This window comes from Argentina silus (assembly GCF_951799395.1).
Source record: "Argentina silus genome assembly, chromosome: 16".
Lineage (NCBI taxonomy): Eukaryota > Metazoa > Chordata > Actinopteri > Argentiniformes > Argentinidae > Argentina > Argentina silus.
Genome location: NC_139670.1, coordinates 2,522,478 through 2,548,128, shown reverse-complemented (window position 1 = coordinate 2,548,128; position 25,651 = coordinate 2,522,478). Strand labels below are relative to the sequence as shown.

General features: G+C 44.9%; 3 protein-coding genes across 3 annotated transcripts in view; 1 reads left to right on the top strand and 2 right to left on the bottom strand.

Annotated features, from left to right (window-relative positions):
- adamts14 (ADAM metallopeptidase with thrombospondin type 1 motif, 14) overlaps positions 1 to 6,154 on the top strand; it is a gene marked incomplete at its 5' end in the record, with an annotated part of 41,293 nt that extends 35,139 nt beyond the window's left edge. The window contains 7 exons of the mRNA XM_083687292.1: positions 512 to 675; positions 910 to 1,075; positions 1,881 to 2,013; positions 2,637 to 2,844; positions 3,460 to 3,589; positions 4,118 to 4,228; positions 4,508 to 6,154. Coding sequence (XP_083543418.1) covers positions 512 to 675; positions 910 to 1,075; positions 1,881 to 2,013; positions 2,637 to 2,844; positions 3,460 to 3,589; positions 4,118 to 4,228; positions 4,508 to 5,136 — 1,541 coding nt within the window. The 3' untranslated portion in view covers positions 5,137 to 6,154. The remainder of the gene's footprint in view (positions 1 to 511; positions 676 to 909; positions 1,076 to 1,880; positions 2,014 to 2,636; positions 2,845 to 3,459; positions 3,590 to 4,117; positions 4,229 to 4,507) is intronic.
- A 1,645-nt stretch (positions 6,155 to 7,799) lies between these two features.
- On the bottom strand, positions 7,800 to 11,371 carry star2 (steroidogenic acute regulatory protein 2; the record flags this gene model as incomplete). The annotated part of the gene is made up of 7 exons (XM_083687589.1): positions 7,800 to 7,907; positions 8,574 to 8,667; positions 8,914 to 9,098; positions 9,504 to 9,662; positions 9,811 to 9,947; positions 10,558 to 10,683; positions 11,308 to 11,371. 7 exons carry the CDS (start codon positions 11,369 to 11,371, stop codon positions 7,800 to 7,802), a joined length of 873 nt encoding a protein of 290 aa, XP_083543715.1.
- A 3,521-nt stretch (positions 11,372 to 14,892) lies between these two features.
- The window catches only part of tbata (thymus, brain and testes associated), a gene marked incomplete at its 5' end in the record, with an annotated part of 11,019 nt that continues 260 nt past the window's right edge, over positions 14,893 to 25,651 (bottom strand). The window contains 9 exons of the mRNA XM_083687588.1: positions 14,893 to 15,187; positions 16,155 to 16,195; positions 16,356 to 16,515; positions 16,967 to 17,048; positions 18,450 to 18,611; positions 18,893 to 18,978; positions 20,719 to 20,892; positions 23,109 to 23,323; positions 23,763 to 23,844. Of these exons, the coding sequence (XP_083543714.1) occupies positions 15,093 to 15,187; positions 16,155 to 16,195; positions 16,356 to 16,515; positions 16,967 to 17,048; positions 18,450 to 18,611; positions 18,893 to 18,978; positions 20,719 to 20,892; positions 23,109 to 23,323; positions 23,763 to 23,844 (1,097 nt within the window). The 3' untranslated portion in view covers positions 14,893 to 15,092. The remainder of the gene's footprint in view (positions 15,188 to 16,154; positions 16,196 to 16,355; positions 16,516 to 16,966; positions 17,049 to 18,449; positions 18,612 to 18,892; positions 18,979 to 20,718; positions 20,893 to 23,108; positions 23,324 to 23,762; positions 23,845 to 25,651) is intronic.

The window sequence follows — 25,651 nt, the reverse complement described above, 5'->3', positions numbered from 1 at the left end:
GAGTCTTACTTGAGGCTCCACACTCACTCTCTGTGGCCTTATGAAGGCAAAAAGGTAGATTTGGGTCCAATTTAATTTTTTGTCACAAACTAGTGATGCATACAGGACATACGTAGTGTAACCTTTGAATGAGAGAATGTTGTCACCCATCTTTTAGTTCTAGAAATAGATGTTTTAGTGGCCTGGGGTGGTCATGTGGTCTAACACCGCGGCCTACAGTGCACACACCTGTCCATGTCAGTTGGGTTTGAATCTGGCCCATGCCCTGCTGACATGCCCTCTCCTCCTTACTTTCCTGTCTCTATCCAATAATAATAATCTATATATATATTATTTAAATTAAATTATTAAATTATATATATGTAACCCTGCCCCACTTAAAAAAAAAACGTAAAAAGAGATGATTTCCAAAAAAAAGCACATGATGCTTCTGGTGTTGTGCACACATTGTTCCATTTGACCATGCATGAAAAACACATCTTGAATCCTGTTTTCCGCCCGTGTCCCACAGCTGTTAAGAATCAAGTCACTGGCAGCTTTATATTGAACGCAAAAAGTGAAGACGCCAAGTCGAAAACCTTCATCGAGAACGGCCTGGAGTGGGAGTACGCCTTCGGAGGCGAAAAGGAAACCCTGAAAACGATCGGCCCCCTTCACGAGGGCATTGTTGTGCTGGTAAGCAGAATAACACATGGTTCTAGTCAGAGTCTGGAAGCAGGAGGAGCAGCCTTTCCTTAACTCCGCTATGACCTGAGTCATCTTCATGTCATCTTTATGCACTATAACAGTTTAATTGTCCACAACGACTCATTAGCAGAGCATCTGACGTCTGATGACTCTTCTCCTCCTCCTTCATGACTACTCTTCCTCTCCTTCCTGTTGACTCTTCCTCTCCTTCCTGTTGACTAGGTGATCCCTCAGGAGGAGGAGGCTAAGATCAGCCTGACATACAAGTACATCATCCATGAGGACCTGCTGCCTGTCATCACCAACAACAACGTCCTCCTGGCAGAGCTTGACACCTACGAGTGGGCTCTGAAGAGCTGGTCCCAGTGCTCCAAACCCTGTGGAGGAGGTGTGTGTGTGTGTGTGTGGGGGGGGGGGGGAATGTGTGGGAATGTGTGTGTGTGTGTGTGTGTGGGGGGGGGAATGTGTGGGAATGTGTGTGCGTGTGTGTGTGTGTGGGTGGGGGGGGAATGTGTGGGAATGTGTGTGCGTGTGTGTGTGGGTGGGTGGGTGCATGAGTGTGTGTGTGTGGGGGGGGGTTGTGTGTGTGCGTGCATGAATGAATGAATGAGTGTGTGTGTGTGTGTGTGTGTGTGTGTGTGTGTGTGTGGGTGTGTGTGTGGGTGTGTGTGTGGGTGTGTGTGTGTGTGTGTGTGCGTGCATGAATGAGTGTGTGTGTGGATTGGTGCGTCATCAGCCATCTGCGCACTCATCATACTGACATATTTATGTGAATGTATGGTTATCTTCATAAACCTATGGCGTGTGTGTGTGTGTGTGTGTGTGTGTGTGTGTGTGTGTGTGTATGTGCGCACATTTGTTTGTGTGTTTGTGTGTGTGTGTGCGTGTGTGTGTGTGCGTGTGTGTGCGCATTTGTGTTTGTGTGTGTGTGTGTGTGTGTGCATTTGTGTGTGTGTGTGTGTGTTGGTGTACCTGTGTGTGTGTGTGTTGGTGTTCCTGTGTGTGTGTGTTGGTGTACCTGTGTGTGTACCTGTTTGTGTGTGTGTGTGTGTGTGTGTGTGTGTGTGTGTGTGTGTGTGTGTGTGTGTGTGCGTGCGTGCGCACATGCGCACTGTGGTAACATATGTTATAACAGGTGTTACAACAGCTTATTTAATTAAACCAGTTGATTAACGCCTGCGACTCTCCTCCAGGCATACAGTACACCAAGTACGGGTGCAGGCGGAAGAGTGACAGTCGCCTGGTCCACAGGAACTTTTGCGAGACGAGCAAAAAGCCCAAACCCATCAGGAAACGCTGCAACAGCAACGAGTGCAGCCAGCCAACGTGAGTTCCCCTCTACAGTCAGAGATCTACCTAAAGATCTACCTAAAGATCTATCTAAAGATCTATCTAAAGATCTACCTAAAGATCTACCTAAAGATCTATCTAAAGATCTACCTAAAGATCTATCTAAAGATCTACCTAAAGATCTACCTAAACATCTATCTAAACATCTATCTAAACATCTATCTAAACATCTATCTAAAGATCTACCTAAAGATCTATCTAAACATCTATCTAAAGATCTATATCAACGTAGCCGGTTATTATTTTTCAGTCCAGTATTAGCGTGCGTCACAGTTGTTCCCTGAGTTTTATCTGTTCCCTCGGTTTTAGTTTGATCGATTCCCTGAGTTTTAGTTTGATCTATTCCCTGAGTTTTAGTTTGATCTATTCCCTGAGTTTTAGTTGGATCGATTCCCTGAGTTTTAGTTGGATCGATTCCCTGAGGTAGTACAGGTGTTACCTCCCAGCAGCTGGGTGCGAATGCACCCATGACAACGTGACTAATTTACTACACTTAGAATGGAGGTGGTAATGGTGTTAAATCCACTTTATAGTGCCAGGTCATCTTAGCTCCGGTGTGAGAGTGTCTCTCCTGTGTGTGCCCCCCCGCTGTTCCCTAGGTGGGCGGTGGAGGAGTGGGGAGCCTGCAGCAAGACGTGTGGGAAGCTGGGCTACCAGGCCAGGGTGGTGCAGTGCATGCAGGCCCTCCACAACGGCACCAACCGCACCGTCCACACAAAGTACTGCACCGAGGACCGTCCGGAGATGAGGAGGGCCTGTAACCGCTCGGCCTGCCCCGCCCAGTGGCGGACAGGAGCCTGGTCCCAGGTGGGTCTGACTGACCACAGAGGTCAGAGGTCAAGATAGAAACCTGCTGTAGAGAATCGTACTGCTGATAAACTGATAGAATCCTAGAACGGCTGATAGACTGATAGAGAGAATCCATTCTGGAATGCACCGATAATGGCGGCCATCTTGGTTCTGGTAATTCTGTGGGTCTGATGGTTATTGTGATTATTTGATAATTGAAAATACATGTCTAGTGTTTGGAGACAGCATTACAAACAACATAATTCAGCGAAAAAATCGTACTCTCACACAGTGAGAGAGGTGTAGTTAAGGATGAACTGTTTTTCCACAAGATCTCATGGCCCATTTCCTGGATGGAAACCTCTAGACTCTTCTCCAACCCATTGTTTTGCGTTTTAATACTACTTTTTACACTGCAAATAGTCAACTGAAAGCCATTTACAGTCTGTTGCTATAACAGATCCAGAGTCGCTGTGTTGAGTCTCATCTGGTCTTGGTCTTATTTTGTTTGTCTGTGTGTCTGTGTGTGTCTGTCTGTGTCTGTCTGTGTCTGTCTGTGTCTGTCTGTCTGTGTCTGTCTGTCTGTGTCTGCCGGTCTGCCTGTGTGTGTGTGTGTGTGTGTGTGTGTCACAGTGTTCAGTGAGCTGTGGAGAGGGGATACAGCAGAGGCAGGTGGTGTGCAGGGCCACAGACAACTCCATCGGCCAGTGTGAAGGAGACAAGCCTGAAACTGTCCTCATCTGCAAACTGAGCCCGTGTCCAGGTAAAGTTCACACACACACACACACACACACTGGTGGGTGGGGGTGGGGGAGTGGTGGCGGGGGAGGGGGGGGCGGGGGGAGGGGGCGGATGCAGGGGTAATCTTTCGGATGGTTTCTCCATTCCCAAGTTGGTGAATTGGGAGTTGTCCGGACGTGAATGGAGGACATTTAGGAGAAGAACAGTGGTTCTTTTAATGACAGAGAGGGGAGTTTGAGTTCTACTGCTAAAAATATCCCCAATGCTTCATTACAGGTCTCTATCTGACCTCAGAGCAGAGTGTGTTTTCAGACAGACGCAGGAGGATGTGTCAGGGTTTCCCTGGGTCCGACGGCTGCTGTTTTCAGACAGACGCAGGAGGATGTGTCAGGGTTTCCCTGGGTCCGACGGCTGCTGTTTTCAGACAGACGCAGGAGGATGTGTCAGGGTTTCCCTGGGTCCGACGGCTACTGTTTAAAGTCACTCTGTCACACCGTCAAATATCTTTTCATGTTTGACCTACTGGATTTCCTCTTTCCTCTCGCCACAGGACAGTCATTGCTGCCCCCTCTTACCCTAGAGACAGTGGAGAACTCGACAACCAAGACTGAGGGTGTACATCAGATTGTTCCGGAAAATCCTGTCCACAAAATCTCCTCAAGTAAGCAATGTTTTTCGAGGTTTTTTTATTAACGGTAATTGTTGCTTCAGGCCTGCCTATTGTAAATGCACAGTATGAGGACAATGGCAGAGTACCAATGGAGGCTGGTGGAGGTAGAAACCGGAGTGACGGTTTGATACCATTCCTCATTCTGTTCCATGCATTAGAATGACCCCGTCGTCAAGATGTCTGCCTCCACCAGCCTCCCCTGTACAGTGCATATGCAGCTGCTACGGTTATGGATGTACTGTAATGATCCCCGTTGCGTCCTCCCCACAGATGAGCCATGCCTGGGGGATAAATCTATCTTCTGTCAGATGGAGGTCCTGGCGCGCTACTGTTCCATCCCAGGGTACAACAAGCTGTGCTGTGAGTCCTGTAACAAGAAAGAGGGCTTCACCACAGGGTCCCCAGACCTCCACAAGACTGCCTTTGACTCTGGAGACCCCGAGACCTCCACCCAGTCCAACCCCACTGGCCTGCTGGCAGAGACTCTGCTCACCCTCACCCTCACCCCCACCACCCAGATCCCACCTCAAACCACTAAAGCCACCGCCAGACGGACCCGTTCCACTGCCCAGGGGTTGACCACGACCACCACCGTCGCCGCCGCCGTGCCCAGGCAGGAGTCTCCGTTAGTGGGTGCAGTCCCGCCCCAGCAGGGCCCCACCAACAGCTCCTCCGTGGCGGGGGACAGAGACTCTGACCCGGGGCTCCCTCCTCTACCTCCAGGGCTAGCAGGCGCCAGCCCGCCGCGGCCCACAGCAGACTCCAGTGGGGAGGATGTCTCTAAAGAGCACAGTCCAAACAGCACTTTGGGCCCAGTCGCCACCGCCGCCAGGTCAAGAAGGGACGCGTCAGGATCCGAGAGGGACTCGAGTCACAGAACCCTGTCAGCGGAGACATGAACAGTGACTTTACCTGTGAACGTGCTGCTGCTCCGCGATACGATACGATCCTTCATCCGCTCGCGACGTTAACGTCACGATATCTGATGGAGGATTCTCCTGGACTCTCAAAACTATTGCTGCAAGACGGAAAATAAATAAATAAAAAAATTTCCATGCCAGTGGACTTCGACCAGCGCAGTTACCTCAGCGAGCCTGCAGAGGGCCTGCGTGCCCCTCACGACGCCTCGCTCAGCCCTCTCTGCTTCAGTTAAGAAATGGAAGTTAAAAACTAAATAGAAATATTAAAAAAAAAAAAAAAAAAAAAACGAAGGTGCTGTATTAACAAAAAAAAAAAAAATGACTACAAGACATGTTAAAAAATGTGACGACTGCATTGCTACCATTTTACGTTTTGATCTGTGTACAGTTGTGTAAGCCTATTTTTCAAGTGCATCAGAACTACTATTGAACTTATAATATTGTGAACAAACACGCGTGACACCGACAAAAACCTTAACTTTACTTTAAGGGGGCCGTCACAAGTGTTTAGTGATGTCACTACTCCTGATGTGTCCCATTGGTGCTCTTATTGTCCATGTGCTTCCCAAACTATTCACAAGAGTTTGTCCTCAAATGGTCAAAAGTCAAAGTCTGTTTGCAGGCCCACTGTAGTGTGCATGTTGCCTTTGGGGAACGACCATATGCTTTAAAAGATAAAAAGAAAAACACATTCTGATATTTTTTTGTAACTGATATATTTTTCAAGTAATATTGTATATAGTGTAAATTTCAGCCGCTTATTATTAAGAAATTAACAGCCAGCAGCGTAATGTAAAGTATATTGTAATTGGGAAATACAGAGATATGCTGTTAAAGCCGGCAGAATGTGGTTGGTCCGATGTCAGGCTGTTCAAGTTGACATTTTGTCACTCCTGTGTTCTTGCAGTTCATAACATCATTATGTGCATTGTATAGTTCTTGTATATACATGAATGAAAGCTTTAAATGTTAATATTTATTAAATTTTTAAATGGTAGGGAGAAAAAAGTAAAAAATACATGTTTGAAAGAAAAATTCATGTTATCTCTCTTGTTTATTTGCTTCTTCTTGGTAAATTAATCCTTCAATTAGCATATGGTGGACATCAGGTTACAGCAATAGCCCACAGTAAGGAAGATCAGACCTTAGCTACCAACAGCTAAATAATATGGCCAATTAGCATGCTAGCAGACACTTTATAATAATTTGAAACAAACAATGTCCCAAACTATAAACAGAACACCCCTCACCCCCGCCCCCACAGACAATATCCTGTGGTTAGAAAGCCAATGCATTGAAGCAACTTAACAGCAGGGTTCTGAATGTTGCCAGTTCCCAACCATTTATCTGTAATTCTTCAGATAAAAATTATTCAGAAAAAAAGTATTATTCCGAAAGTTATCACCCACTTTCCTTCACAGAATGCAGCATGGCTCGGTTATTTCAGGTCAACAAAAACAAGAACCCAAATGTTTCTTCACATGGTGCGGATCCTAACAACACTTCTGTGACATCCTTATTTGATGTCTTTTTGAAAATATGAATCCATATTCAAAATGTCGGATTCATAAATCAAAGAGAGCACAACCTCCCTATCCTAGATATGCGTGACAGGTTTATTTCAGACTGTTATTCTGTGGCGCTTTCTTCTGACGGAATCCCATTTATAGAGTAATCATGGATGAAACTTGTTGACAGCTTGTGTGAGTGTACAGTCCAGCAGAAGTGATTTCCTGCTGATAGCATCATGTTGGATTGGTCGCATCCAGTACAAGCAAAGTAAACGCCACGCATCAAAAAGCCCTGATAACACTCTTTAGTCCTACAGAACGGACTGATAGGAAACCCAATGATTACCACTACTCTGAACGATGCTGTCAAAGACTCGGTTACAAAGTTGACTAAAGTGTCCTGCAGAACTGCACAGTAAACATTCATTTTGATAGCGTGTACGTTTGTGATTCATCTAGCTGCTTTTCAGAGCAGCGTGGGTTCATCCAAAACATGTTCAACCAGCAACTGAAGACAAATCTGAATTTATTTAAATATTCAAATTCACAAAAAAGCATACTACAAGCCAAAGTAGCAGTATGTGAAGCAATAACAGGCACACGTTCTAGAAGACACTACAGAAGGTTACAGTTACAGTTACAGTCATCAGCACAGTAGTGAGGTTTGTGAGGTACTGTATGGTATTCATTCCTATTAGGAGCTCTGAGCTCCTTGTCTCAGAAGGGCAGATGTGGGTTTGGGGGGTTGAAGAAGGGTGTGTGTGTGTGTATGTGTGTGTGTGTGTGTGTGTGTGTGTGTGTGTGTGTGTGTGTGTGTGTGTGTGTGTGTGTGTGTGTGTGTGTGGCATTATGTCAGGATAGTGTCTACTCCCCTGGCATGCCTTCACAGCAGTGATGCTTCTCTGGGCAGACGTTTGCACTTAGTGAAAGGGCAGAGCCTGAAGAGAGTTCTCTCTCTGTGAAACGGTGCCACACACACACACACACACACACACACACACACACACACACACACACACACACACCCACACACTTCACTCTCTCTATCCCCCCCTCTCTCTCTCTCTCTCTCTCTCTCTCATATCTCCCGGTGACTAAGAGCATGGTGACAGCAGCCAGGCGTCGTGCACCTCAGGCCAGAGAGGGTCCAGTGGCAGTCAGGTGTCTGCGCAGGTGTCTGGTGAAGTCTACCTGCGCTCGGGGCAGTGCCTGATTTACGATTGACTTCGGCAGCCAGCCCTGTCAAAAAAACACAATGACATTCTACCTTAAAGCCACAATATTTTCATACACGTAAATATGGAAAACGTATTCCTAGGGGCGACACTGTACTGAGATAAAGCAGCATGATCATGTTCGGGCTCTTTCAGTCAGTTAGACAACAGTGAACCAACGGTGTGATATAATATTCCTTCACATGTAATTTCACCTGCTGCTTATGCTCAAGAACATCTATTTATGACCTGGGTCTGATTGCATGTGACGGACGTTTCTGATAATTCAGTGCATGGTCTCCAAGGTAGCCGTAGCAACCTGGACATGGCAAACAAATACAGTAATGTTCAGTCTCCATTGACAGATTCTCTTTAAAGAGAAGTCTGTGTAAATCCCAATGGTGAATGCAAATGTCAGCAAGGCAGGTGAGTGACATTATTGACATTTCGAGGATAGCTGTGTGCAGGTGATTGTTTTACACCTAGTGGTTCAGTCTAAGTGCTACAATATCACATTGTGATTCTCTCAGTTGGAGAGATATTGAAGGCATGGAATGGAATGAGGAATGGTATCAAAGACACGTGTTTGATACCATTCCCCTCTCCATTCCATGCATTACAATGAGCCCGTCCTCCGATTTCTACCTCCACCAGCCTCCCCTGGTGCTGCAGCCTATGAAGAGACATCTACCTTGACGTCCATGTTGAGAAGCCATGTGAAACGACTCCTCCCTGTGTTGTCGGACAATGGCTCTATGATAATACACGTGGGTCCGTCCTGGGCCCTGCTCAGATAAACACATAACAAATGTAAGCACATACAAATTGTAGCTTGAAATAATTCATTCATTCTCCATGCCAGAGGCAGATATGACAGTAGTCATGTGTGTGTGTGTGTGTGTGTGTGTGTGTGTGTGTGTGTGTGTGTGTGTGTGTGTGTGTGTGTGTGTGTGTGTGGATTGTGTATGGTATTGATCATGACAGTAGCCATTGTGTGTGTGTGTGTGTGTGTGTGTGTGTGTGTGTCTTACCTTACAAAGCCTTTCTGAGCAGGGAATGATTCCATGTGAGTGGCCGCTCCCCCCAGGTAAATGCGCGACTTCTGTTTGGAGCAGTGCCTGACACTCAGGAAGTCTCTCTGGCCAATGAGATTGCCTGCCGTCTCTGCCGATACCTCATGCGTAACCATGGTTTCAGGGCCAACTTGCTTAAGAATCTTTAAAACAAAAGAGACTAGTTAGAATGCCATTACACGGTGATGTATACTTTATAATGTCAGTTGAAGTCATGTAATTATTTGACAGTATATGCATATGTAATGTTGTATTGACTGCTGCTGCTTTCTTGGCCAGGTCTCCCTTTGCGTCTCAATGAGCTTTTCCTGGTTATCCCACCAACTGCCAAAGCATTCCGGAACACTCCCCACCTCGAGTGCCAAGTGTTCTATGTGGTGTCTACCTAGCAACAACACTCTGATTGGCTACAAAATGAAGCATCATCATTGAAGCATTTTTGGTGAATAAAGCCCCCCCGGGCGCTCTAGAGTGTTGACTTTATTCTAAATAAATATACTAAACGAGCTTAAATAAAATGATGTGACAGTACATGATCCATGTCTTACTTTGATATGTTGAATACTGGGGTTCCATGTGTGCATGTCCTCCACCCTGACGTAGAGGATACTATGGAGCTCCTCCGGTGTGGCGTCTAACACCGCCTCCAGCCTGAACACTTTCCTGGCCCCTGGCAACACCTTGCTGCGCACCACGTCCCCACCCTCCTGAAAAAGGTCAGAAATGAGGCCAGAAACTCTCATGGTTCCCATGGCGATGACTCAGTGAGTTCAGTGAGTGAGAGAAACGGTGTGGAGAAAGCGCAGACAGCACTCTCCTCAATTATACAGGATGGATGATGGACGGATGAATTACCTCCTCAATTTCCGTCTTCCATCCACCCTTGTCATCCGCAATCTCCAGAGCTTTCCTCAGTGCCTCCTGTCCTTGCCTGACATAGAGCAGCTCCTCCTCTCCCAGAGGGACTGCACTGGCACCCTCTCCTCTGCTCTCTGTAGGTGTAGAGGGTCAGGGTCAGTGTGGGGGAATGTATTTCATTCACAGTATTTCCTCTTTAATTTTACAGGTATGTTTTACCAGAGAGAGACATGTTCCAAAGTAGGCAGGGTTAGGGTTAGGGTTATATAGTTTGGACACACCTTCACATTCAATGGTTTTTCTTTATTTTTTATTATTTTCTACATTGTAGATTAATATTGAAGACATCAAAACTATGAAGGAACACGTATGGAATTATGTAGTAAACAAAAAAGTGTTAAACAAACCAGAATAAGTTTTATATTGTAGATTCTTCAAAGCAGCCACCTTTTGCTTTGATGACAGCTTTGCACACTCTTGGCAAGTTTGTGTCCCAACTTTTGACTGGTACTGTATAATATATATATATATATATATATATATATATATATATATATATATATATATATATATATATATATATATATATATAAACACACATTTGATTTGCTTTTCATCAATTCCCCCCGGCCCACTACACATTAAGCAGCATCCTTACAGTATGCCTCCATAAAATATGCTTTACAGTCATTGACTCTCCTAATCCCGATGGGGTGATGTTTTGATCGATGCAGGCGTACTTACCAGTGCACAGCGCTGTGCCACTGGGCCTCCCCATGTGACCCGTCCACTCAGGATGCTGGATCTGCCCGCCCCCCTGCATGTGGGCTATTCCCTGGCCAATCGCTGCCATCGCTGTGCGTTGCAGTCCTGTGAACAAAACGGCAACAGATGATTGATGAGCCACGCGGGATGGATGCCTCTCCACGTACAGTAAGAACCGAGACTTTCCAGTCACAAATAAGAAGCCATTTTAAGAAGCCATTTTAAGAAGCCATTTTAAGTAACTCTGATTGCAAGTGCATGTATGTACAGTAGGGATCCTACAGCACAGTATCAGAGGGTGGACAGTCCCTCTGGCACCCTGCTGTATGTGTAGTGTTGTACAGTATGTGCTGTAGCGCCTTCTATGACTATTGTGGTGATGCCTGCATAGATCATGTTCTACACAGTCAAATCCTACAGTTTGTCATTTGAACTCCATTTGACTATTTTACTGATTTCCGCCTCAAACCAGACCCAAGCTAAACTGCTTGTAACATTAGAAATATGATGATCAGATGCAAAAGCAGGACGCCAGGATTTGATAGGTAACACCTTGAAGTTTTGCGTGGATTTGCTCAGATCATCGTTCAGAATAACGTCCTACACATGACAAGGAGATAAAGTCAACAATCATCAAAGCAATAATCAAATTGAGAGGTTCCATGGTCATGCCATACACCTGGAGTGTGTTGTGTCTCTCCAGGCGATGGCGAGAAGAACAGTATTTACCTGCCATGTTCCTCAGGTGTGGGTAGGAGATTCCACAGCAGAGCTTAACAACTGCAGGCAGCATGGTGCGTTGTGCTAGGTAGGCAACCAAGGCAGGGTGAGTGTGCCAGGCTCAGGGCTTTATAGGGACGCTGAAGGACGAGCTCACCAGATAAGGGATAGGTTAGGAGATAGGACTTATGCTGAACTCTGCCTACAAGGACATTTCTGCAGAGGGCCACAAGGAAGGAAACTGGGTAACCCTTTATTTTACCGCCCTGTTTCAGCTGGTGTTTAACGACAAGGAACACTATGCAACAACAAGGGGTACTTTCTGGTACTTACCTCGATGAATTCAGCACAGTTGGTAACAGCAATAGGCTACCTGGTACTAAATGGCACATCGAGATGCTTTGGTCAGTGAATCTAACTATTCAACTACTAACTATTCTAAAACTATTCAATGATCTAGTACCTGCTAATATTCAATGATCTAGTACCTGCTAATATTCAATGATCTAGTACCTGCTAATATTCAATTATCTAGCACCTGCTTCATACCGGGCTGTAAAATAAAGGGTTACTGGAAAGGACTGTACTGTAAGACTGAGACTGGATTCAACAAAAGAGCGTTATAGAGAACGGTGTAAACTACTGTATGTAAACTGCAAAACAGTTGAAAGTTGGCTTACCTGTGAACCTTCAAGGTTCATATACAAGGCTCAAGGCTGTATGTACTAACACGTTGGAAGGTCTATGCAGTGCCGTCAGGAGTGACTTTTAATGTTCTCTTACTGTGACAGTGTACCTCAACATAACCATTTCCAACTGTTTTCCATATTCTACTGTTCATACACTCTAGATGCAAACTGTAGTCATCGGTCCTGTGTGAGTCCCGTACTAAAAGATTATGTGTTTTCATTTTGTTAATTCATGTTTCCCAGTACATAAATTAAACAAGTTTTCTCTAACTGAGTGCCCCAAATATGATATGGCATGCATACCGAGAGAATAAACGAGATACTTAGAGAATAAAGCTATTGATAATTGGTGATAGTTATATTCCTAAAGATGTGTCTCTTCAAGGTCCATTGTAATTCCACATCAGCCAAATCAACTTCCATTTCTTCAAAAAGATGTTAAAAAAGTTCTGGTTCCTTGTGAGACCAAATAAAAACAAGCATCTTACATAATAAACTAGAGGCCCGCAGATAGAGCTCTATGCAACCAGAGATGGAAGCGAATTCTGAGGACGAGCGTTTGCCCCAAGCTACAGCCGTTAATATATGCTTTTGTAGTCGTGCTTCATCCTTTTTCTCTGGCTGTCAGAAATAAGAGTGCCTTCCAAACAAATAACCTGAGGTCATCGGAAGGGTGCTTCCTCTGAAGCTTTTTTATAACAAAACTGTACCTTACATAAACGCTACCACATGGGGTGTACTGGAGGACAACCAGTTCAGCTGTCCATGCAGGAATGAATTGCTCCCAATCACGGTTTCATGGTTGCCTCTGACACATTCACATTTCAGTGTTGTCCCTGTGAGAAATGTTTTTAACCTGTTTTTTTTTACTCCATACAAACTCATATTTCCTTTCTCCTCACATTGAAATGTACTGTACTGTATGGCGGTAAGCCAGCAGAATGTGTGTTACCTTCACTCGAAGTTTCTCAAGGGAAGAGAGAGAGAGCGAGAGCGAGAGAGAGAGAGAGAGAGAGTGGGATGGTGTGAGTGGGCTGGGCCTGTTATGCAGAGTGAGCATGCCAGAGGTTTCTGACCATTCTCGCCTTTTGGACAGAGGCCTGAAATGTGACCATGAGAAGACAGCTCAAGATTAAAGTGTTAAAGCACCTTTCCCTCTAAAGGACAGCTGTCACGTATGAAGATAAGCTAGTTATTGCAAATATACAAACATAAATCACAAATGTGCACGTTTCATCGCAGGATTTCATTTTCAAAGAAGAGACAGGGGATATACAGAGACAGGGGATATACAGTGCAGTAGAGTAAGTGGGTCTCCCATGAATTACATGAAATGGACAAAGACAAAAGTTGGAGATACACTGCAAGAACACGGAGCTACGTGGCGTTACCAATCTGAATAGGTAACTCACCACAAAGAGCACTAGCATTCGCGCCTAAATTGCTTACATGTGAATGATTTCATCTACATCTGACATTTTTGAACGGTCAAATTGCTCGTGAATTGTGTTCCCTGACCAACTGTACATTACATGGATTACTGGATGATTCTAGCTCACCACTGATCCATGAACTTATCCAAGAGCTGTCATGAGCAGTCAAAACCTCTTAAAGGTCTTCAGTCTGGGCAGTCAATACCTTTTAAAGGTCTTCAGTCTGGGCAGTCATGGGATTCACGCTGGGTGTGCCACTCAAGTCACTATCCAGAGGGAAACTGATTGTAGGTCAAAAAGTGGTACAGTATTTGATTGACTTGGTCAAGCAATTTCGTACGGTATGTGAGGGAAGAAATGAAGCAGGAATTGAATTAGGCCAAATCATGTTTTTATCTAAAGCCTACCCTAGGGTACACTCAATAGCACTTCTTGACAATTTAACAACCACAGTCTCAGTAAACCAAGCTACGACTAGATCTTTGTCTGCCGACAAGCATCCTCCCATCCTCCCTCTCTCACTCTCTCCCTCTTTTCTCTTTCTCTCTCTCTGTCTCTCTCTCTCTCGCTCTCTGTCTCTCTCCCCTCTCATCCCCGTCCTGTCCTGTCCACAGAGACAGATCCTGCGGTCCTGGCCCTGAAAAAGTTTTAATAACGTCCTCAGTGTGAGGCGTGGCACTGCACACTCCATCCTCCCTTCCTTCCCAAACACCTGGCAGTGTCCCCCATCCCCTCCCCCTCCCCCTCCCCCTCCCCCCCCCCTCCCCCTCCCCCCCCCCCCCCCCCTCCCCCTCCGGATCTGGCAGAGCGCCAGGGAATCGCTGCCTCTTATCAGGTGAAACTAACAGGTGTCCTTGAGTGAGGGGTAAAAATGACGCGAATGCTGAACTGTTGACCAGGCCTTAACACCGCCACATGGACGTCCACGCGGGCCACCTCTGGTCAACCCTCACACACCTGTACAGCTCTGCTTTCACATCCCCACAGTGACAGAATTGATATACACTCTACATGAGGTCTCATCTCCACAGAAGAGCAACGTTTTAAAGGTTAATGCCAGGGGATTTGGTATCTTGAATCAACTCACGTTATTTTATGTATTTTATGTATTTTTTTTATGTCAATGGGTTTAACCATACACTGTCAAATATAATGAGCTGCTTTTAGTTCAATAATGCATAAATAAAACACTAACCCTAAATTATACATGAGACAGCAGGTGCATCTTCCCCTCTGCACAATCAAATTGAAGATAACATTTAGACAAAACTGTAGAATCAAGATGAACTCATATAAAATGTATATCGCAGGCAACAATATACATGGGTTGCATCGAAAAGCTGCTGTCCAAGGTTACAATGAAAAGACTGATCAACATGAAATGAATCATTTATTATTTATTATGTACTCCATAGATACTGTTGGTGTTTATATAAACAACCCATTATTTTAACAAGCCTGTTGGAGACATCAGAAAATATTACAACACATTCACATCAAAAGCACACAGATGTGGAGCATATAATTGAATTCCATTTGCAGAAAAAAAAAAACAACCATTCTAAAAGTATCATCACATGGAGCTGTTCATGACTGCACGTGAACTACACGTGACTTCCCCCTACCTACATACGTGACATATGACGAGGGCAAAAGCATGAGTTATGGAGATCTAATCACTGACGTCATCCTTCTGAAGAGTCTGGTCTTGAGGAGGATGTTGAGTTTCAGAATGAACCTCAAGGACCTCGGCGTCTCCAATCATCTCTACAAGAGACAAATGAAGCTTAGAGGAGCGGACAAGAGCAACAACAAAAAACACATAGCTAGGTCATCATTGGTCCTCTGTGGCTCAGTCGGTAGAGCATGGTGCCGACAACGCTTAGATTGTGGGTTCAATTCCTGCTGGGACCACGTATACTGAAAAATGTATGCACTCACTGCAATGTAAGTCGCTTTGGATAAAAGCGTCAGCTAAATGGCAGATGCAAATGAGAACTGGTTCCCAATTGACTTATTTGGTTAAATAATGGTGACATAAAATAAAAAGCTATCCTACAATACATGGTTGCATAAGGTGCTGTTGTGTGTGTTATTTTGCATCCAGTATGTCTTTATTTATAGTTATCAGGGGCCACTGCTAACGTATATTTCGTATGTAGTCTCTACCCTATTGTATGTAGTCTCTACCCTATTGTATGTAGTCTCTACCCTATTGTCGGTATGTGTTTGCTGCTTTGACATTTAAAGGATGATAGTATTAAAATGTCCAAACGATAAACCATCACTAAAGGAGTTGTCTTTCTGAAGTACTTGTTTATCGAAGTAAAATGCTTTCAAGCGAGAGAAGGACAGAGAGGCTTTGTTGCCCTTCAGGACCTTTGTCTAAGACTTCACAAAGGCAAGACTGGAACAACAACTTTAAAAGTGTTGTGTGGCATTTGTTCGAGGCCATCATCAAAGTCAGTGAAACAGACACTCTCAGAGGTGGAACATCTAATGTTGGGTTCTACGACACTGTCTGTCCCCAGCACTCCTCTTACTGTGTGTAGGTGACTTGGTGTGATTATATGAATCACAGAGAGACGGCGTCTCTCCTCCTCCCAGTGAGCCCAGAGCCAGACAGAGTCATTATGGCAGCCAAACGAGACACTAATGATTCCTTTTGTGTCATACATGATCATGATAATCTGAATTATACAAGGCACAGTAGGGGTGGTAATGAATCAATTACCTGGTTTGTCATCACCGGCCCGGTGCTGCCTTTGGAGGTAACTATGGAAGCAGACAAACCATTTATGGTCATGTTCTGTAACCACATTCAACGTACAAGGACATTTCCATGCGCCAATACGTCTTTGTACTGTGTGTGATTGGGAGGGAACAGAAGAGAGTCTCAGGAGAGGTTTGAAAAACCACAACAGCCAAAACCAACCTCTGTTTCTGCCGCTGCTGGCCACAGGTAGAGATGGGTACAGGAAGAGATGGACATGTACGTGGATGAGGTGTCTGGGTCTGATACAACCCCTGCTGGTGCCTGGAGAACGCACTGTCCTCCATGGCCTGCTGTATCAGCCCCATCACAAGGTCCTTCTCTGTGGAGAAAACAGTGGGTTAGAAAAAAAATGTTATGTCAGGTAAAAAAAAAAAAAGAAGAAAAGTACTGGTAGTACTGTATTTACTCCTGGGGGTGCACTGGAATGGGTTTACACACAGCAAACCCGAAATAGTGCTTCTGCTGTACCACGTCAGATCATTATAAATATGCAATATGAACCAAACCGTTGGTTTCAATGTTATCTCAGAATCGGGACATGCCTCATGTAACCAGCGGGGTTTCAACCAGGATCCTCTTGCATAGATGAACCTGACGTAAACTCTGATACCAAAAGCCTACGTCTGGGGTACACCGCACTGCAGGGCTACTATATAATAGATGCCATTTAGCTGATCACCTCTGCTGCACTACGCAGCGTGCTACGGCCTGTGACCTCCTTTCCGATAAAAGTTGGGGGATTAGTATATTATATATTATATATGTCATACCCCTCTGGCCTGCAAGCAGCAGCCACTGCTGAACCAGAGATAAGGAGTCCGTCTGGAGGATCTGACAGAGGAGCTCCAGAACCTGGGAACAGAAAACCCAAGCCAGCATGATCATAAATACACAGGGGGAGAAATGGCACCAGCTTGCTTGGCAGATGTTTGACATAGAAATGAATAATAAACCAATGGTCCAATTACTGCAACGGGAAGGATTTTCAGATGGGCCCTGGTTAATAGAAATGTGTTATTCTTCTCTGCGAACATGGAAATGGGATAAAAAGAAATAGATTCTCTGTTTATTTCTATGAAAATGACCCATGATTTAGATATGCGTGTTTATTTGGAAGGACCCTGGTTCGGAAGGGCCTTGGTTTACAGAAATGTGTTTTTCTTCTGTGCAAAACATGGAAATGTGATTGCCTTCTTGGACCCATAGGGCATCGTTGCTTCTGATCTTCAGAAAATGAACTAATACATTTAGTTTACTTCTATGAACTACTGTCACTTTGATCCAGACACAGAAGCACTCCTGGTGTTCTGTTCAAATGAGTACAGAACTATAAAAAAGTGTCTGGCATCAACAGAAGTTCCAACATCGTATTTCTCTCTCTATTTCAACTCCACTGTCTATTTCAACTCCACTCTCTATTTCAACCCCACTGTCTTAGTTTCAACCCCACTGTCTTAGTTTCAACCCCACTGTCTTAGTTTCAATCCCACTGTCTTAGTTTCAACCCCACTGTCTTAGTTTCAACCCCACTGTCTTAGTTTCAATCCCACTGTCTTAGTTTCAACCCCACTGTCTTAGTTTCAGTCCCACTGTCTTAGTTTCAGTCCCACTGTCTTAGTTTCAACCCCACTGTCTTAGTTTCAATCCCACTGTCTTAGTTTCAACCCCACTGTCTTAGTTTCAGTCCCACTGTCTTAGTTTCAATCCCACTGTCTTAGTTTCAGTCCCACTGTCTTAGTTTCAGTCCCACTGTCTTAGTTTCAACCCCACTGTCTTAGTTTCAATCCCACTGTCTTAGTTTCAACCCCACTGTCTTAGTTTCAACCCCACTGTCTTAGTTTCAACCCCACTGTCTTAGTTTCAATCCCACTGTCTTAGTTTCAACCCCACTGTCTTAGTTTCAATCCCACTGTCTTAGTTTCAATCCCACTGTCTTAGTTTCAACCCCACTGTCTTAGTTTCAATCCCACTGTCTTAGTTTCAACCCCACTGTCTTAGTTTCAACCCCACTGTCTTAGTTTCAACCCCACTGTCTTAGTTTCAATCCCACTGTCTTAGTTTCAACCCCACTGTCTTAGTTTCAATCCCACTGTCTTAGTTTCAATCCCACTGTCTTAGTTTCAACCCCACTGTCTTAGTTTCAGTCCCATCATTTGAGTACAGTAAACAACTGATGTTTTAGTTCATCTGCTTTGGTAAATGCACAGTTGTGAGCAGGAGGATAAACAGGTTAGATCAAGTCAAGTACTGTACCATGAGTTCTTGGTCGTAGAGAGCCGGGCCAGGGTGTTGCGTCTGCCGGCGGCGGTGGTGACCCTGGGAAGAGGGAGGGATGATCCTCCCTGTCTGAGCAGAGTACTGGGTCCTCCTACAGACCCTCCCTTCGTCCACAGGCTGCTGAGCGGAACACTCAGCCTCAGGAATAGAAGCACGTGTCATATTATTCTACACACGGTGATGCATTTTGGGATATTAATAAGCCTGGTGAAGCACTCTCCAGCATTGTACGATAACGGCCTGTTGACTCAAATAGATGACAAATTATTACTCTGTGATCATTGGAGTGTGACCCCACCTGCCCCATCTGTTTGAGCCAACAAAAGCAAAACGATGACATCAACAGATGTCAGACATGACATAATGATGTTTCAACTGTGGAGAATTATTAGAAGAATAAATGTTGTCACGTCGTGTACATTTTTGTCCTTCTTGGCCTGAGTAGAGACGCTGACTTTTGTTGCCAGATCTTTTAGCTCCTCCTTCCATGCCTCAGATAGCAGTGCTAAAACACAAAGAATATTACCAATGAAAACCGATTATACTCATAGTACGCTCATAGACATTTATACATTACATTTAATGCATTTAGCAGACGCCTTTATCCAAAGCGACTTACAACAAATACATTTGTTTAAGTTAGTGAATCATCTATCCAACAGTCATCATAAGAAAAAGTAATCTATGCTAGGACCAGGGGCTACTGGCAGCCACAATGCTTTTTTTTTTTTTTGGGTTAGGGTTAGTATGGGTTAGGGTTAGTACAGGAGGGTAGTAGGGGGATAAGAGGTCTCTAGGGTTAGGGTTAGTACAGGGGGGTAGTGGGGGTAAAGAGGTCTCTAGGGTTAGGGTTAGTACATGGGGGTAGTGGGGGTGAAGAGGTCTCTAGGGTTAGGGTTAGTACAGGGGGTAGTGGGGGTGAAGAGGTCTCTAGGGTTAGGGTTAGGGTTAGGGTTAGTACAGGGGGGTAGTGGGGGTGAAGAGGTCTCTAGGGTTAGGGTTAGTACATGGGGGTAGTGGGGGTGAAGAGGTCTCTAGGGTTAGGGTTAGTACAGGGGGTAGTGGGGGTGAAGAGGTCTCTAGGGTTAGGGTTAGGGTTAGGGTTAGTACAGGGGGGTAGTGGGGGTGAAGAGGTCTCTAGGGTTAGGGTTAGGGTTTGGGTTAGTACAGGGGGGTAGTGGGGGTGAAGAGGTCTCTAGGGTATGGGGTAGGGTTAGTACAGGAGGGTAGTAGGGGGATAAGAGGTCTCTAGGGTATGGGGTAGGGTTAGTACAGGAGGGTAGTAGGGGGATAAGAGGTCTCTAGGGTATGGGGTAGGGTTAGTACAGGAGGGTAGTAGGGGGATAAGAGGTCTCTAGGGTATGGGGTAGGGTTAGTACAGGAGGGTAGTAGGGGGATAAGAGGTCTCTAGGGTATGGGGTAGGGTTAGTACAGGAGGGTAGTAGGGGGATAAGAAGTCTCTAGGGTATGGGGTAGGGTTAGTACAGGAGGGTAGTAGGGGGATAAGAAGTCTCTAGGGTATGGGGTAGGGTTAGTACAGGAGGGTAGTAGGGGGATAAGAAGTCTCTAGGGTATGGGGTAGGGTTAGTACAGGAGGGTAGTAGGGGGATAAGAAGTCTCTAGGGTATGGGGTAGGGTTAGTACAGGAGGGTAGTAGGGGGATAAGAAGTCTCTAGGGTATGGGGTAGGGTTAGTACAGGAGGGTAGTAGGGGGATAAGAAGTCTCTAGGGTATGGGGTAGGGTTAGTACAGGAGGGTAGTTGGGGGATAAGAGGTCTCTAGGGTATGGGGTAGGGTTAGTACAGGAGGGTAGTGGGGGGATAAGAGGTCTCTAGGGTATGGGGTAGGGTTAGTACAGGAGGGTAGTAGGGGGATAAGAGGTCTCTAGGGTATGGGGTAGGGTTAGTACAGGAGGGTAGTAGGGGGATAAGAGGTCTCTAGGGTATGGGGTAGGGTTAGTACAGGAGGGTAGTAGGGGGATAAGAGGTCTCTAGGGTATGGGGTAGGGTTAGTACAGGAGGGTAGTGGGGGGACGAGGAGGTCTTTAGGAGGGACCATTAAGATGTAGCGACAGTGAGAACCCAACACAGTCCATCCATGACCTCACCTGTTCACCTGTTCACCTGTTCCTCACCTGTTCACCTGTTCACCTGTTCCTCACCTGTTCACCTGTTCACCTGTTCCTCACCTGTTCACCTGTTCCTCACCTGTTCACCTGTTCCTCACCTGTTCACCTGTTCCTCACCTGTTCTGTGTTTGTTGTTGCTGTTAGCTCCGTAGAAGCCAAGGCCAAACAGCGAGGGGAAAGGTGCCCCTGAGCTGCTCTTGAACACCTGGCTCTTTAGGAGTGGATGTGGGAACAAGGAGGTAGTGACACACCAGTCATCGTTTACCATGCATACTGGGTTCCCGTTCAGCCCTGTGAAAATTAAAGTCAAAAGATTAAACATTCCCCATAGAAGGATGGTCAGCCCTGTGAAAATTAAAGTCAAAAGATCAAACATTCCCCATAGAAGGATGGTCAGCCCTGTGAAAATTAAAGTCAAAAGATCAAACATTCCCCATAGAAGGATGGTCAGCCCTATATGAAAATTAAAGTCAAAAGATCAAACATTCCCCATAGAAGGATAGTCAGCCCTATATGAAAATTAAAGTCAAAAGATTAAACATTCCCCATAGAAGGATGGTCAGCCCTGTATGAAAATTAAAGTCAAAAGATTAAACATTCCCCATAGAAGGATGGTCAGCCCTGTATGAAAATTAAAGTCAAAAGATCAAACATTCCCCATAGAAGGATCCTCTTTGGATAAAAGCGTCAGCTAAATGGCATATGCAAATGAGAACTGGTTCCCAATTGACTTATTTGGTTAAATAATGGTGACATAAAATAAAAAGCTATCCTACAATACATGGTTGCATAAGGTGCTATTTGTGTGTTATTTGTGGCTCAGTTGGTAGAGCATGGTGCTGACAACACTTAGGTTGTGGGTTCGATTCCCGCTGGGACCACGTATACTGAAATGTATGCACTCACTGCAATGTAAGTCGCTTTGGATAAAAGCGTCAGCTAAATGGCACATATACATAAGGATGCCTGCCTGTGTGTTCAGGGTTTAGAGTACAGTACGGTCTCCGTTTCATTATATACTGTATGTGTACAGTCACGCTCCCTCACATGCGAGGGAATCAAAGCTGGACCGTAGGAATCACGTCCACGTCATGAGATAGAGCGAGGGGGCCCCAGCTGTGACCAAAGGAAGGTGTCCCTTTCATAAGATCCACAGGGAAGACATACACTTCAACACTTCAACACAATCTGAAACTCTTAGATGGAGTCTACAGTGCTACCGCTGTGGAGTCGACGACAGGCCATGGAACGCTTGAAAATACAAGTTTCTATCAGAAGTGCATCGAAAGTCGAATGTCCTATTTGACCAATGTGAAAATGTCTCCTTTCTGTGCTATAGCAAGTAGGTTTTTTAGTGTTATACTGGAGCCTTGACCGGACACTTAGTATAGTCTACAGAACCATGATAATCATGTCATTCTTATCAACGGCAATATCGATTTGCATGATTAGTGTGTAACTAATTATCCTCATTAAGCTTTTCCCCCCCATAATAGTGAACATTACCACCCGTCTTGTCAAAATGAACAGCCTCTGGAGAAATCAGCAGTGGAGAAGAAGCTAATTTAATTACAAAGCAATTCAGTGAGATGCTGATAAGCACATCATATGCAAATCAGAAGAAATAAGATGCATTTTAGACAGATTTTTGTGGCAACTGATGACTCCATAAAGAAAGTAAACTATGAACATGAATAAATAACAATGTGTTATTTGCCAATCAATCAGTCAACTGTTTGGAATGTGGTATTATTACACTGCCCCCCCCCCCCCCTACATTTAACATAAACACCATATTATTTTTCAATATGGACAATATGTACTTTGTTTGTTTGACGAACAAACATGATGGAAAAGCTAGAAATGACATGATAAATTGATCAGCTATATGGTTTAACTGAATTGAATATAATGATAAATACCTTATAATTGAAAGAGGATAAATTCGACTCTTGTATAAAACAGTTCAGCAGTGACTCATCAGATTAATATATTCCTGAGTAAGGATTAATGGTAACCAAGCTCGGTCATTAAACACATTTGTTGCCAAGAATCACTCAGGCTCTTTCTTTCAATTGTCCGTGTGAACGAACACAGCGAACGGAACAAATGAAACAATGTATCCCTGTGAATCAGAGTCACGATGCGTAACCTCTTCTTGCAACAAGCCTGAGGAAAACCTGCTGAGGTTTGTGATTTATTAGTTCTTTATTTATTTACTTGTTCCACCCTCATTTATCACTGAGATCGAATGTCATTTACAAGAGCGGCCTGGTACATACAGACCCAGTACAGTCCAAATGCACCGTAGTGTGCGAATGCTTGGCAGTTACGACAGCAACTCAAAGAGTAATATAATAAGCCATTGTAATGTACTGTTCAACAATGATGTATTCTTGGCAGCAATGATGAACAATGAAATTACAGTTTGACTTGGCGGCGTATAGTAAAGTCTGTTAGCATTTTGTTGAAATTCCTTGGCCTGCATGTTTTGTACGGCTGCTCACCTTGGATGTGGGTGACTCTGTGAGGGTGGGGGTTGTGACGGGAGAAGAATGAATGGTGACTCAAGGCACCAAAGCGTGGACTGCCTTTACTGGGCAGCCTGGAGACGTCCGCGGTGAGTGGCACCGCTCTGTCACGACCGCCGCTCCTCTCGAACATTCTCCCGTCGTCACGGTTATCTCGGCTGTTCGAGGTTGACATATCAGGATAAGTGAATCTGGAATACAACACAAAGTTAGTAGTCGTTGACTGGAACAGATTTTTAGACCGAAATGCCTTTGTTTTGTTTATGAAACGTTAAAACAAATGGATTTGTATTACAATTTTTTTTTTTTTTTTGTAATTTGTAATTTAATTACAAACTTTTCATTGTGTGAATGTACAGTACAATGTATATTTACATTAGCAACACAAATATTTTGTTATTATTATTATAGTTTAATAAGTATTGATTAAACTCTATTAATACTATTAATAATCTATTAATGACTGTAGAAACTTGTGTCCAATGCATAATGCCGAGGTTGGCTAATGAACCCAAACGTGTTTGAAACGGAAGCTTATTTTGAAATGTCTAGTCTATCTATATTGATATGATGTGGAAAGAAATAAAAATGTCCAAATGCTGAAGTTGAGAAAAGTTAGTAAACTGTCACCTTACCTCCGAAACTCCGAGCAGGCTCTCCGTGTTCTCCCCCCTGCACTCCAGGTCCACTGTGTTCAGTGTTGCTAGGAGACCTGCTCTCAACATTAAGAGAAAAACACCTTACACAATGGCTGAATGACTTGCACTCAAAAGTGATATCTTTCTTTTAAAACATACATATAAACATATAAAGGTTTGCCAGGTTTACGAGGTCACATTTGATAATACTGAATGAACGCTCCTTTCAGGGAACTGAACAGCGTGTGCTTCAGAAGGATTCCGTTTGAACATAATCTTAAAAGGAAAATTCACAACTAACTGTATAATGGTGGAACCTCATTTTCATTTCATACAGCAGCACAAAAGGGCAGATGTGTCTGCAAATGGAACATGCATAGAGCCATATAATTGGTATTCATAATTAGTATATATATATATATATGGCTAATGAACGTTGACGATATTTCAAACACGTTTGGGTTCATTAGCCAATTATTATGCATTATGCATTGGACACAAGTTTCTACAGTAATTAATAGATTATTAATAGTATATATATATATATATGACGGTGATGACATTGATGGGCTCGCACACTGCTACTCCGACTACCTGAACTTCTGTGAAGACATTGTTGTTCCCACAAAAACTGTGCGCTGCTTTCCAAACAACAAGCCTTGGATTACCAGCGATGTCAAGGCCCTCCTCAATAAGAAAAAGAGGGCGTTCAAAGAGGGGGACCTAGCAAAGCTGAAGCACGCACAAGGGGAACTCAAAGTCGAGCTGAAAGAGGCGAGGGAGTTATACAGAAGGAAGGTAGAGAGGAAGTTGCAGCAGAACAACGTGCGAGAGGTGTGGGATGGGATGAAGATGATGACGGGCATGAGGAAGAGCAGTAGCTGTGTTGAGGGAGGTCGAGACAGGGCCAATGAACTGAACCAGTTCTACAACAGGTTCGACCACCCAGCTGCGGTGGCCTACCCCACCCCCTCTCCAGGAGCTGTCTCTGTCGGCGTGCAGGGCCATTCTACACCTCTCCCCCACCTCACACAGCCCCCCATCTCCCAACACCCCCCATCATCAAAGGCGTCACCGACCTCAATCACCAGCCATCAGCCACTGTCTACTGGAGCGCCCAGGGACAAAGAACCACCCCACCACCCACCCCCCCCTCCCTCCCAGCCCCTCCCCCCTACAATCACGGCAGACCAGGTGCGATCGGGACTAAAGCGACTTAACCCCAGGAAGGCAGCGGGTCCAGACAAAGTGTGTCCCAGACTGCTCAAGACCTGCGCTGCCGAACTGGGAGAGCCGCTGAGGTACTTATTTGACCTGAGTCTACGTCTTGGTAGGGCCCCAACACTGTGGAAGACATCATGTCTTATCCCTGTCCCAAAGAAGCCACACGCAAAATAACTCAATGACTTCAGGCCTGTCGCACTCACCTCACACATGAAAACAATGGAGAGACTGCTTCTACATACACTCAGACCCCAGGTTAGCCATGCACTGGACCCACTACAGTTTGCATACCAGGAGAAGGTTGGAGTAGACGATGCCATCACATATCTACTGCACAGGACGCATTCTCACCTGGACAAAGGGAAAAGCGCTGTGAGAATCATGTTCTTTGATTTTTCCAGTGCTTTCAACACCATCCAACCCCTCAGATTGGGAGACAAGCTCCTGCAGATGGGTGTGGACGCCCACCTGGTATCCTGGATCACTGACTACCTGACAGGGCGGCCACAGTTCGTCAGACTGAAGGACTGCCTCTCGGACACTGTGGTATGCAACACCGGAGCACCACAGGGAACTGTGCTCTCTCCTGTCCTGTTCACCCTGTACACGTCTGACTTCTGCTACAACAAAGAGTCATGCCACATGCAGAAGTTTTCG